This window comes from Chrysochloris asiatica, unplaced genomic scaffold, assembly GCF_000296735.1.
Source record: "Chrysochloris asiatica unplaced genomic scaffold, ChrAsi1.0 scaffold00025, whole genome shotgun sequence".
Taxonomy (NCBI): domain Eukaryota; kingdom Metazoa; phylum Chordata; class Mammalia; order Afrosoricida; family Chrysochloridae; genus Chrysochloris; species Chrysochloris asiatica.
Genome location: NW_006408543.1, coordinates 12,636,276 through 12,649,311, shown reverse-complemented (window position 1 = coordinate 12,649,311; position 13,036 = coordinate 12,636,276). Strand labels below are relative to the sequence as shown.

At 47.4% G+C, this 13,036-nt stretch overlaps 1 protein-coding gene across 1 annotated transcript in view; it reads right to left on the bottom strand.

Annotated features, from left to right (window-relative positions):
- Positions 1 to 13,036, bottom strand: part of SYNE3 (spectrin repeat containing, nuclear envelope family member 3) — a 57,092-nt gene that overhangs the window by 34,547 nt on the left and 9,509 nt on the right. The window contains exons 2-3 of the mRNA XM_006839544.1: positions 9,385 to 9,557; positions 7,431 to 7,740 (exon numbers count right to left, since the gene is read on the bottom strand). Of these exons, the coding sequence (XP_006839607.1) occupies positions 7,431 to 7,740; positions 9,385 to 9,557 (483 nt within the window). The remainder of the gene's footprint in view (positions 1 to 7,430; positions 7,741 to 9,384; positions 9,558 to 13,036) is intronic.

The following is a 13,036-nucleotide window of genomic DNA, read 5'->3' as shown; positions in this document are numbered from 1 at the left end:
ATGGAGCAAAACCTCGGAATTAGTGGGTAGGAGGGGGGGGGGGGGGGGTTGGGATTAGGGAACACTGGGTTTCTGTTACTTGTGGTAGAATCATTTGATAAAGGAAGATGACAATGATCCTACTACTTGAAGAATGTCATCAGTGGTACTGAATTATACATGCAGAAACTGTAGAAATAAATAACAAAAACAAGCTCAAACAAGAAAAAGAAAAAAAAAAGAGGAAACCCCTAATGCGGGGGACTGTCACAGTGGTAGTTGCAATGAGCTCAAACGTAACAGAGTTGTGAGGGTGGGTCAGGACGGCGCAGTGTTTTGTTCTGTTCCGTTGTGCATGCAGTCGATATGTGTTGGAACCAACTTCACAGCACCTAACCACTAACAATCTTCTCTGTGCTTTTGGCACACCTTGTGAGGACTGGCTCAGCCACGCCCCACGCCTCTCTGGCTGCAGGTCAAACAAATGCAATGTCTTGCCCCCTCTGGGGAATGCTAACCCCCTTCCCTGATGCTCTGTTAATTCACCCTTCCCTCTGTGTTCCCCAAAACTCTGGGGGAAGCCTGTTGTAGCACTTGTCTTCTGTAACCGGCAGGTCAAGTCCTGCCCCTGACAATTTTGTCTATAGGGTCCCCTCTAGCTGGCTTTAAGAATACAAATCTTTAAGGAAGCCAACTACTGTATCTGCCAGACCCTCTGCCCAAACTAGAGGAGATTCTAAAAGAAGGATGGAGTTTGGGGGGTGGTGGGGAGGAAGACCTTCATTGAATCAGCACCTACTATGTGCCCAGAGAAAGAGCTCTAGTAGCATAGTGGTTATGAGTTGGGCTGCTAATCTTAAGGTCAGCAGTTCAAAACTACCAGCCGTTCCACGGGAGAAAGAGGAGGCTTTCTGCTGACGTAAAGATTTACCGTTTCGGAAATCCTATACAGGGTGGCTAGGAGTCAGAACCGACTCTACGGCACACCACCACCACCACCATGTACCTGGAGAAAAGGTGTTCTGGTGGCACTGTGGGATAAGCACTGGACTGCTAACCGCAAGCTCGGCAGTTCAAACCCACTAACTAGCTGCTCTTGGGAAGAAAGATGTGGCATTCTGGCAGACAGCCCTGAACCCCCTATGGGACAGCGCTCCTCTGTCTTTTTTTTTTTTTTTTTTCTTCAGTCAACAATATTTTTTTCATTTCTTTTTTTTTTTTTTTCTTAAATGTTTTATTGTGAATTATGTGATAGTTTACATGGGAGAACATTAGTTTTACATTCATGCTATCATATATCATCTCACATTGCCATGGTTACAATCCTCTCCATACAATCCTTCCCCCTGTACCCCCCAGGTCTTCAGCACACAGTAGCTCTCCCTCTCTGGATCTAAAGTCTCCAGCTGCTCCATCGCTTCACGTCATCGTCTCTGTCTCCATTTCAGGCATCACTGCTTCTCTGGGTAGGGTCCTGCTCTCTGCTCTTCTCCCTTGATGGTCCTAGGGACCTCCGCTCCTAGACTGAAAAGTTAATCACTCCTCTCCTTGCTATAAAACGTCTACCTTTACATTTCCGACCCTCACAATCAGTCCTGATAACAATTATTCACTATTGTGACTATAGGTGGAAGCCTGAACCACATCCAGATCTCCACAGATGGGAAATTTCCACTTGAAAGGACAAGCAGACCAGCCTGGAGCGGCTAGGAGAACAGAAGATACTTCTTGAAAGAAAGACATACAGGAAAAATATAAAACAACGTGGGCATACCGACTGTTACTACAAGAACAAGCAACTTGCTTGCCCTGGAAACATCAAGGCAAGTGGTCAGGTCCCCTCAGTGCAAACCCCCTTCCAAGACTAAGACTCAATGGGAATACACACTGTGGTTGGTGACCACACTCGACACCGATAAGGTGAAGTGAGGGAAAAACAGCAATGAAGTGGAGAGCTAAGCCCTACAACGTTCAATAAACTTCTGTGAACCTGGGTGAAGACCTGGTTGACCAGCAGTGTGGCAAGACTTGGGGACTCTTGGGCCCAGAGTCAGTGACATAGCCACAGCTTTCTATGGTGATGCTTTTCGCTATTCCTTTCTCTCCCCCTCCAGTGTCTATTTTATAATATAATGCAAGGAAAACCAAGATTCAAAAGACAGCCAAGCATCTTAATATTATTCCCCTCTTTTCCCCATTCCAACCATGGCTCAATCTCTGTATCCCAGAAGCTCCTCTGTCTTAAAGGGTCTCTATGAATTGGCACCGACCACAGAAACAGGGTCTGTATTCTAAAGAGTGGACCTTGAGTGTTTCTGGCCTCCTGTTCTGGGAACAACCCTGGATGGAGAGCAGGTTCCTGTGGGATTATTTGTATCCATCAAAACCCTAACAGGTTCATCACATACCTCATCTGTACCACGTATGTGGAACCTCATCTCATGCCTCATCTGTACCACGTATGTGGAACCTCATCTCATGCCTCATCTGTACATGTATGTGGAACCTCACTTCTACTCAAGACTAAGATCGGTTGTTATTCTAACCTGCTTAGTTCTAACATAAATACCACGTTTCCTTTATCCATTCATCTCTGGATGGACAATCGGGGTCTTGTGTCCTGTTTTCAAGCCTCTTGGGTTTATACCTAGAAGTGGAAATGTGAGGAGCCCTGGTGGTGCTGTAAGGTAAGCACTGGACTGTTAACGCCAAGGCTATCAGTTCAAACCCACCAGCTGCCCCACGGGAAGACAAAGAGGCTTTCTGGTCCTGTAAAGGCTTACAGGCTCAGAAACCCTACAAGGACTTGCGATGAGTCAATCGTTTCGATGGCAGTAGGTATCACAACCCTAGGTTTACAATTTTGAGGAACGGTTAAATGGTTTTCCACACCATTTTGTATTCCTACCAGCAAGAGAGAGTAGATTATTGATTAGTAAATGTTGTGTTATCTATAGGACCCTGGTGGTGCTGTGGGTTACATGTCAGGCTGCTAACCACAAGGCTGGTGGTTCAAACCCACCAGTCACTTCTTGGGAGAAAGATGAGATTGCTCTTAGAAAGATTTACTGTGTCAGAAACTCTAAATAGGATTGAAATGAGTAGATGGCCGTTGGTGGTGGTGGGTGTCATCTACACCAGGAGCCCTGGTTGTGCCATGGGCTAAGCACTGGGCTAACTGAAAGGTCAGCAGTTGGATTGATCCCACCAGCCACTCTGAGGGAGAAAAGTGAAGCAGTCTGCTTCCATAAAGACTCATAACCTCAGAAACCCTATGGAGTGTTCTATCCATCCCACAGGGCCACTATGAGATGCAACTTGAGGGCAGTGGGTTTGGAGTTGTGGTTTTGGGGTGTTATCTATATTTTTACAATACAAAATAATTCACAAAAGTTTTCTCAACTTCCCAGGATTTCCTTCATCCACAGGTAAGTTCCACTGAGGAAATGAAGCAGGCTAGAATAGCAAGCAGGGAATTCACGCCAGCCCTTCGTTGCTATTGATGGTGCTGACTGTTTAGTGCCAAGATCTCTACAGTGAGTGTGGGCTGGCAGCTCCATAGATGACAGATGAGGTGCTGGCACTTGGAGAGACCCAGAGTAAATAAAAGTCTTTGTGACAGGGAGCAGACACAGGGACAGGAGCGTGCTGGGTGGGCAGCGATCCCGAGGTGATATGGATGAGGCATAAGGGCCACAGGACTTGGAGTATGACAGGGTGAGAGCTGGGAGGGGCTCAGCCTTTCCTAAAACCAAACAATGAAGAAGCACAGACCAGCAGTCTTAGGATGCTGGGGCTGGCCAGCTAACAGAGGAGGCGGTGGTGGGGACTTGTGTCTCTACAAAGGGTTGTGGGACGGCTTTGGTTCTGGGCCAAGACTCAGCCAGGCGCACTCCTGACTACTGGAGGCCCTCCTCCACCCCACCCCCACCCCCCCACCGGGAAGCAGGGGAAGGAGGATGCTGGGAGCCGCCTGGCCCTTCAGAAAAGTGATTCAGTGTATTCAAAACAAACAAAGAATTGTTGGCAAGCAGCCTGGTACACTTGGGGGCATGTTTGCAGACCTTGGCAACTCCAGGCTATAACTAGACGCGGGAGAGGAATGAAGGCTGTGGAGGCCACTGCAAAGGGAAAAGACCCCCAACTGACTGTCCTCTCAGTTCAAGGGTGAACTAGAAAGAAAATCTTCCCACCAACACAGCCTGGCCTCAGGGGCAAAAAAACAACAGAAAAAGCAAAACCAGAGTGTGGAACTAAAAATCACATTTACAACACCCATAAGATTTAGGAACCCCAAGTCAATACACTGAGGTAAACATAGAAATTACATGGGTACATTCCGAGGGAGGCTGGCAGAGCAAACACAAAACCAGCCACTCTGAGCCATGTTCCAGATGCACGTGGTTCTTCAGAAAAGACTGAAAATCACAAAGTCAATTCACCATGTCAACAGAAACAACATCAGACCCCGGAACAGCGTCCAGGCCTACGGTTGGTGCCCAATAAGCCAGGATGTCACTTCCGCTCCAACTCCAAGGATCTCCTGCCATACCACACCACTGTTGTTGATGAGAGCCATCAAGTGGGTTCCAACTCACAGTGTCCCCATATAGAGTTTCTAAGGCCTTCAATCTTTAGGGGAGCCAAGAGCCTCATCTTTCTTCTATGGAGCAGCTGGTGGAGTTCAGCTGCTGACCTTGTGGTTAATAGCCCAACACATAACCCACGACAGCATCAGGGTCCCTATCATACCAGATCATGTTGTTGTTGTTAAGTACCGTGGAGTCAGTTCCAACTCATACTGACCCTGCACAGGGTTTCTGAGGATGTAAATCTTTACGGGAGCAGAAAGCCTCATCTTTCTCCCGCGGAACAGCTGGTAGTTTCGAACTGCTGACCTTGTAGTTCGCAGCCTGATTCATAATCACTACGCTACCAGAGCTGTGGTCTGGTCATACCAGACCATAGAGCATCCTTAATATGTCGAGTCAGGATCTGACTCATAGCGACCCTGTACAGGGTTTCCAAGGAGCAACTGGTGACTTGGAACTGCCGGCCTTAATGGCCCAAACCTATGTTGCCGTCTACCGCATTAACCGGCAGCACCACACCAGAAGTCCATTATATATAATACTATGTGGTAAATAGAATTGTCAATTGTTCAAATGTATTATTTTTCAGACTATATGAATGAATACTGGAATCCTGGTGTGGCGCTGGGGGTTAATGCGCTAGACTGCAAAGTGGGTTTGAACCATAAGGTCAACGGTTCAAACCACTAGCCGGTCCTCAGAAACCCTATACAGGGTCACTATGGGTTGGAACCGACTCGACGGCACTCAACAACAACAATAAAGTATGAAAACTAACAAAATTGGTTCGTAAAATCTCTCTATAAGCAATAACAACCTTATCAGTTACAATAATATTAGTCACTGAACAGAAGCCTTTTTTTAAAAAATATTTCTCCTTCTTTGCCTTTAATCACTACTCCATAGTCAAAAAAGTTATCAATATCTTGAAGGTAAACCACCAGAATATATGACAAAATCAACAGCTATAAAAACACCTGCAGCAACCGAAGTCAGTCCCCTCTCCTGCTGTGTCCACTTGTGTGGTGGTCAAACACAAGGCTGGGGGACTTCCTGAGCAGTGTCAGCGCCAGTCAGCCTCAGATGGGAGAGCACCTACTGCCCCTCCATGTGCCAGGCCCTTCCTACTTCCGGCCTATCCCCACCCTTCCAGGAATCAGCTCCCCTTGGGGGTCAGTGGCACTTGAAGCTAGGCAGGCAGGAGCTGAATGCTGGCTGGCATTCTGGCTGTGTGTGGGCAAGTCACCCACCTTCTAGGTGTTGGTTTCTTCCTCTGGGAAATGGGTATAATGATAGTACTCCTCTGATGGGACTGTTGTGAGGATTAAATGGAAACAGGGACGCAGAAGGGACCACACAAAGGCTGGTATTCGTTCATATCTGATAAACACTGGCCGAGGTTCCTGCCTCCCACACCTCACCCACCCACTGTAATGATTACTCAACAAATATACACTGGGTGCCTCTCGGAGCACACATTGTGTTGGGGGATTTCATAGTGAGCAAAACAAAAACTATCTCCTGTCATAGCGATGAGAATCCCAAATGAAGAGGGGAGACAGGCAACAAAGACATCAATGGAAACATGTCAGTGTAATGATAAATTATGAAAAGTACTTCTAAGGAAAGAACAGGGGCTTAAGACAAAGAACAAATGGGGGTCTCCCCCACTTAGTTGAAGGGGTCAGCAAAGGCTTGGCCAAGGTGGTGACATTATTAATATCATCCTAAGCACAGCCATTATTTGGGAAGCTTTCTCTGACAGGGCAGAGAGTGAGTGTTATTAATTCCTGCATCCTCCGTATGGAACAGGCCTTGGACCAACACCCAATGTGAAGAAGGCCCATGAGGAGGGAGGGGGTGGGTGGTTAAGTGGATTTGGGGTGGCTTCATCAGTGTGGATGTGAATGAGGTTGAGGGGTGGATGGGTTGGCGTGTGGGTGAGTGAATGGATGGTGGGTGGACTGAGGAGGAGACAGTGGAAAGATGGAGGAGTGAATGGGTGGGTGGGTGAAGAGAAGGGCTGATGAGTAGGTAAGTCACCAGACACATGAACAGGTGAGTGAGTAGGTGGTTGAACAGACGAACAGATGGGAAGGTAGAGATGGATGAGGGGGTGAGTGGATGAGTGGTGACGGGCAGTGGACTGGGAGGCTGGGTAGATTAGTGGCAGGGGAATAGACAGGTGAATGGGGAGATATATGGGTAAGAGGTGGGTAGATGAATGGATGGTGGGTAAGTTGGTAGTGGGTAGATGGAAGGGTGGTGGGTGGGTAGATGGATTATGTGTGAGTTGGTGGTATATAAATTGAGGAATGGGTAGATGAAAGGGTGAATAGATAGATGATGAGTAAGCAGGTGAATAGACAGACGGATGTTAATTGAGTGACTGTACGGGTAAATGGTAGGTAGACGGATGGGTAATTGGGTGACTGTATTAGATTTATGGATGGTAATCAAGTGATTATTAGATGGATGATAACTGAGTGACTACTAGATGGATGATAATCAAGTGACTATTAGATGGATGGTAATCGAATGACTACTAGATGGATGTATAATTGAATGACTATTAGATGGATGGATAATTGAATGACTATTATATGGATGGATAATTGAATGACTATATTAGATGGATGGATAATTGAGTGACTACTAGATGGATGGATAATTGAGTGACTATTAGATGGATGGATAATTGAATGACTATTAGATGGATGGATAATTGAGTGACTATTAGATGGATGGTAATTGAGTGACTGTTTTAGATTGATGGGTGGATAAATTGAGTGACCTCATGGGAAGATGGTAGGTAGACAGATGAGTAGGTGAGTGAAGAGACAACCAGCCAAGACTCACCTGGGCTTTGACCTTCACGGCGTCGTACTCAGCCTTCATCCTCTTCTGGGCATCTTCGTCCACACTGGGGTCTCCAATCCTGTTGAACAGGGCAGCCGCCTCCTCCAGGAGCCGGTCCAGGAGGACAGCCTGGTTGTCCACGTTGTGCAGGAGCACCTGGGCATGGCTTAGCTGCCACTGCTTCTCCTTCAGGCCCAGCTGTAGCTCCACATGGGGCTCCAGGGTCACCAGCATCTTCTGGAACCAGCGGTAGAACTCATCTCGGGCCAGGAGGTATTCACTCCAGTGCAGCCACACCCACTCAATGCGACTGTGAAGAGAGACCCTCTGGTCATGAATCCACCGCACCTGGCTCCTGGGCCAGGCTTCCTGCCACTGCCTCCCTCCCAACACCAGAGGGCAGAGTGCTGGGGCAGTGAGCCCCTCTGTGGGTGAGTCCCCAGGACAGCCTGTTTACTAACACTCCTAACCCCGTGCTACTGGATAGGACCCCGCTCTCCTAGAAACAATTCTATGGTTGGGACAAAAAGTGCGCTAACAACAAAACAGTTGTTATTACTTCAATTCCAACTCATGGCAGCCCCATGTTATAGAATACGACTGTAGTCCACAGGAGTTCCAAGGTATGGTCTTTTGGACTCAGCTCACCAGGTCTTTCTTCAAAGGCACCTCTGGCTGGATTCGGACCACCAAACTTTGGGTTAAAGTTGAGTGCTTAACCAGGGGGTCCAGCTTCCTGGCCCTTGGTGATGAAGTTCGCTGAACCTGTAGCTACCTACACTCCATACTCCATCCCTAAACACGCACTTGGCAAGTATTCGGACACTCCGTCCACAGTCACCCAGACACACGTGGGTACATTAACACTCACAGCAGCTAAGGGGACAATGGACCTGTGGGTTCGGAGGGCTCAGTGGGAATGGGAGGGGCTTGGAGTCTACATGGAGTCTCGGCAGTGCTATGAACTCGCTGCATAACGGTGCCTTTCCACCTGCCTCCGTTTCCTGTAACCGGGAGGTGGCCCTCTCCCTCTTGCCAGCAGAGCTGCCGCTTGTTTGGAAAGCAGACTGCACAAGGTAGATCACACCCGTCAGCATTCCTGTTCTCCTTCTATGAAGATGGAGAAGGTGCTGACAGCTGCTTTTTTCTGACAGCTCACTATGTATCAAGTCTTTCTCAGGCATCTTCTGTTCCCTTACACTCTCTTGTCAACCTTCAAGGTTGCTGGTATGTGCTGTTGAGTCTGTATAGGATCTGAACCGCCAACCTTATAGTTAGCAGTCCTGTGCTTATCCTACAGGACCACACCTGGACTTCTCAAGGGACACTGGATGGCCCCATTGTCCAGATGACGACACTGAGGGTCAGAGAGGCCAAGTGACTTTCTCTAGGTCCCTTAAGTAACAACCAGCGTTGGTTGATGATGCATGGAGGGGATTGTAACCATGGCAATGAAACGCTATACAACAGGATGAATGTAAAACTAATGTTCTCCCATGTAAACTATCACATAATTCACAATAAAACATTAATAATAAAAGAAAGAAACAACCAGTGGAGCATTGTCAACCTCAAGTCAGCGTGACTTTCCTCCTCAATGTTTGCCACAAGCACCTGGTTCCTCTAAATGCCTGGCTCCCAGGTGCCAGCAAAGAATGTGGGCTAGCGTGTGAGCAAGGCCACAAGTCTTCTCATCCCAGGACCCTTGCTCCTCAGCTGGAGGACGTATATACAGCAAGTCCATGAAGAATGGCTAGTCAAACCTGAGGGGCCCTCAGTGACCACTCGTGCGATTAAGTTTGATGATAACCAGAAAGATGCAGAGAGGGTTGGCCCAGACCCAGGAGGACATCCTGTGTCTACTTGCCCAGCCTGGGGGAGACACAGCACTGGGGTAGAGGCTGGAGGCCGGTGTGGCAGCAGCCAAGGGGGAGGCGGGGTGTCACTGTCCTACCTGTGACAGTGAGTCATGTAGGTGGCTGTCTCCTCCCACTGGGCCTTAATGTCCTTCAGCCGGCCCAGGATCTTGGGTTTCTGGTCTTCCAGGCAGCAAGCCAGGAGGGTTTCGGCTGCACACAGCACTAGCTCTACCTTCACACGGCCCTCCGGCTCCAGCTGGCATATTTTCTGTTGGGGACACAAAAGCCAGTTTAGGTGAAAAGCAAGCGGGTGCAGGTAAGGGACAGCAGTGACATGGTAGAAGAGTCAGGATGCTGAGGTCAGACCAGCTGGGACTCTCAGCCCCTGGACCTCTCTTCTGTGATTCTGGATGGCCCACCTAATAGTTCCGAGGCAGAGGGAAGGGACGATGACCGTGAAGAGTACAGAACCGCCCTCCCTCCAGCCCTCCTGGGCCCATTTTTAGCTGTGTGAGTGAGGGCAAGCATCACGGACAAGCTTACTCATCCATAGCATGAGGGCATGAGTAGTGTCTACCTCCTAGTCTGCAGGAATTAATGAGAACATAGGTTGCTGTTGTTGTTGTTGTTGTTAAGTGTTGTCAAGTCGATTCTGACCCATAGCGACCCTGTACAGGATTTCCGAGAGTGTAAATCATACGGGAGTAGAAAGCCTCCTCTTTCTCCCACGGAACCGCTGGTAGTTTCGAACTGCTGACCTTGAGATTAGCAGCCCAATTCATAGCCATTATGCTACCAAAGCTCCTTCGAAAACATAGGAGGAGGCTTTAAAAGTTTGTGGGAAAACTCCAGCATCTTTTCATTTTACCATAAACTTTGTGACCCCACCACCACCCCCGGTCCTGGCCCATGCAAAACGCATCATGCCACAATGTGTATAAGTGCATGACGTTCTGCCGGGAGCAGGGCCTGAGCCTCACCTCTGTGTTCCCACCGAGGCCCGTCCCTAGTGACAACAGCATCAGTGTCCCATGGCTCACTTGTGCTTACTTACTAATCTGCAGTGAACAATGTCACATGGGTTTCACCTCGTGAAACTGTTTGCTACAGATTAGCAAGTACGCACAGGCAAACCCAGGCTGACCTCGCTTATGGGCCATCCGCCCCTGCTGAGCAGGCAGGAACACAAAGGCCAATCAGCTACCTCCTGGGATGTGGAACTTCGACTCCAAGACTCCCCCACAGCCTTGTCAAACGCTCCCTTGCCCTCTGCCCTCTCCCACTGGACTGGACCCACGGGCCTCTCCAGACTGCCAGGTCCTTTCTGCAGCATCTCCTTTAAGAAATACCAGGCACTGGCTTCTTGAAGGACTGAGACAAAGATGCACTGTCCACAAAGAGCTCGTCTCTGATTAACGTAGCTTTTGGCTTTATTGTCTCTAGGAGTCATTACTGTTGTTGGTGTGGGACCAAGCACTGTTTGGTTCTGTCATATATACGGTCATCATAAGTAGGAATGAACTCTACAGTGGTCAGTAAGAGGGTCCTAGTTAGTCTTCATCCCATTCATCTCTGTAGCATGACTGGACCCCAACCCCAGCTCTACTCTTTCCCCTGTTTCACCTTCATCAAGGTATGTAAATTCCAGAGGCTGTTGTGGAGCTGTAGAGTAATTAATAGACTGCTAATCACAAGGTTGAAGGTTCAAACCCACCAATCGCTCCTCAGAAACCCTATACAGGGTCGCTATGAGTCAGACTGCTGGTGTGGCACTGTGGGTTAATGCGCTGGAATGCAAAGTCAGTTTGAACCTCAAGATCGGCAGTTCAAGCTCACCAGCCGCTCCTTGGAAACCCTATAGAAGGTTGCTATGGGTTGGAACTGACTCGATGGCACTTAACAACAACAACAATGAGTTAGAACTGACCTCACGACACTCACCAACAACAACATGGAAGATGGACGTGAAGAGGGCTTGAAGCCCTTACTAACTGATGAAGATCAAAGACTACAGCCTTCGGCATGGATCACACATCAACAAAAGGAAAACAAACATTCCCACCATTGAAGCCATGAGCAACATCTCAACAAATGGAGACAAGATTGAAGTTGTCAAGGATTTCATGTTCCTTGGATCTACAATCAATGCCCATGAAATTAAGGGACACGTTGCATTTAGGCAAATCTGTGGCAAAAGACCTCTTCAAAGTGTTAAAAAGCAAAGATGTCAGTTTGAGGACTGAGGTGCACTTGACCCAAGTCCTGGTATTTTCAATCACCTCATATACATGTGAAAGTTGGACAAGGAATACAGAAGACAAGAGAAAAACTGATGTATTTGAATTATGGTGGAAGACTATTGAACATACCATGGACCACCAGAAGAAAGGACAAATCTAGCTTAGAAAAAAGTGCAGTGAGAGAATTCCTTAGAAGCTAGGATGGGGAGATTTCGTCTTCATGTATTTGGGACACACCATCAGGAGAGATCAATCCCTGGAGAAGGGTATCATGCTGGTAAAGTAAAAGGTCACTGAAAAAGTGTAGGACCCTGGGCCCAAGCATTGTTGACCGTCCAAACCATACGCTCTGAGGATCAGACTCTAGCTACCTAGTAGACATAACAAACTGTCCCTCATCTGATTATTCAGTAATGCTTGTTAGTAATCTCATACGTGAGCCCTGGATATCCACAGACAAATGTAAAAACCTTCCTCCCCTAAAAGCCGAGACTGTAAATTCCAATAAGCCAAGTACCCCCCAATCCAAAAAAAAAAAAAAAAAAAAAAAGCTAAAGAGGATAGAGAGAAACACTGTAAACTGATGATATATAGCGGGGATAATAATCAATGTAATGAAACAAGCTATATGAATGGTTGAATGTGAAGCTGATGATGTGCCCTGTAAACTTTCACTCAATGCAAAATAAAAACATTTAATTAAAAAAAAAAAAAAAGTGTAGGACCCTCTACAAGACGGATTGACACAGAGAACGTAGTAACAATGGATTCAAACGCGACAAAGATTGTGAGGACAGTATGGGACTGGCCATCTCTGTTGTACACAGAATCACTGTGAGTTGGAACCACAACAGCAAGGAATGGGGGAAGATGACATTAAAAAACACCCCAATGCTCGGGGGAAGGAGTGCATGGAGGGTATTGTAACCATGGGAATGAGACATGATAGAATGAATGTAAAACCAATGTCCTCCCATGTAAACTATCACATAATTCACAATAAAACATTAAAAAAAAAAACACCCCAATGCTAGTAATACTTAGGGAGGCCTACTGCTGCAACAGTATAAAACTTAGCTGCTAAAAGAAAGATTGGCGGTTCAAACCCACTAGCGGCTCTGAGGGAGAAAAGACTCAGTGATCTGCTCCCGTCAAGATTACAGCTAAGAAACTCCGATGGAAGGGTTCTACTCTGTCACATGGGGTTGCTATGAGTTGGAAGCAACAACAGGGGATGCTGAGGTAACAAGGGAGATGGAAGCATGACGCCTGTGTTCTCTATCAGTAATCGTTCAGTACTAGTCGTATCTTTTACTGACCTTCCTGGTTTGTATTTACTAACAGCACAGTAAATACAGCGTGCTAAGGTCTAGTCTATACTGTCTCTTTAAATTTCAATGTCAATTGATACAAAGGATTGTATCAAGATTGACATTGAAATTTAAAGAGACAGTATAGACATAAAACCAAACGGCCACCACTCGTCTGTCTGTCGTGCTGTGGTGGT